This window comes from Elephantulus edwardii, unplaced genomic scaffold (genome assembly GCF_000299155.1).
Source record: "Elephantulus edwardii isolate Elephantulus edwardi_28Jun2011 unplaced genomic scaffold, EleEdw1.0 scaffold00356, whole genome shotgun sequence".
NCBI classification, from domain to species: Eukaryota; Metazoa; Chordata; class Mammalia; order Macroscelidea; family Macroscelididae; genus Elephantulus; species Elephantulus edwardii.
In genome coordinates, this window is record NW_006400106.1 from 607,015 (window position 1) to 607,602 (window position 588).

General features: G+C 41.3%; 1 protein-coding gene across 1 annotated transcript in view; it reads right to left on the reverse strand.

Annotated features, from left to right (window-relative positions):
• CPOX (coproporphyrinogen oxidase) overlaps positions 1-588 on the reverse strand; it is a 36,485-nt gene that overhangs the window by 30,828 nt on the left and 5,069 nt on the right. The window contains exon 3 of the mRNA XM_006901996.1: positions 2-94. Within this exon, the coding sequence (XP_006902058.1) occupies positions 2-94 (93 nt within the window). The remainder of the gene's footprint in view (position 1; positions 95-588) is intronic.

Genomic DNA, 588 nt, shown 5'->3' on the forward strand with positions numbered 1-588 from the left:
TCAAAGTATCTATAGTTGAAATGAACAGTAGGTGCATGGGGATTCTTGGGGTGGATAACAGAGCTCACACCCATAGCCGAAAAGGGTAATTTACCTGGAAAATAAAATACACTGTAGTAAGCTTTAATTAAACCCCTGGATTCATACAAATTAACTCCATTAAGGTATCTGGATCATTTTTAAACCGGCTTTTAAAGGATTTTGGTAATGTAACTGTTGTCATTAGGTGACATCAAGTTAACTACAATTCATAAGAACCCTATGAACAACAGATTGGAACTGTGCCCTATTATCACAGTCTCTGTCATCCTCAAACCCATTTGTTGCAGTCCGTGTGCTAGTTTATCTCGTTGAAGGTCCTTCTCTCTTGCTGACAGCACTTCCCTGCTCCAACCTTTCCGAGCATGTGTATTTTCTGGTCTCATAACTGACAGAATGCCTTAAGTCTGCAAGGTCAAGTTCTACCATCCTTGCCTCTAAGACACACTCTGTTTGCACTTCCTCCTATGCTGTTGTTGTTACGTGCCGAGTCGCTTTCGATTCATAGCAACCCTATGTACAACAGCCCTAAACCCTGCTCTATCTTGT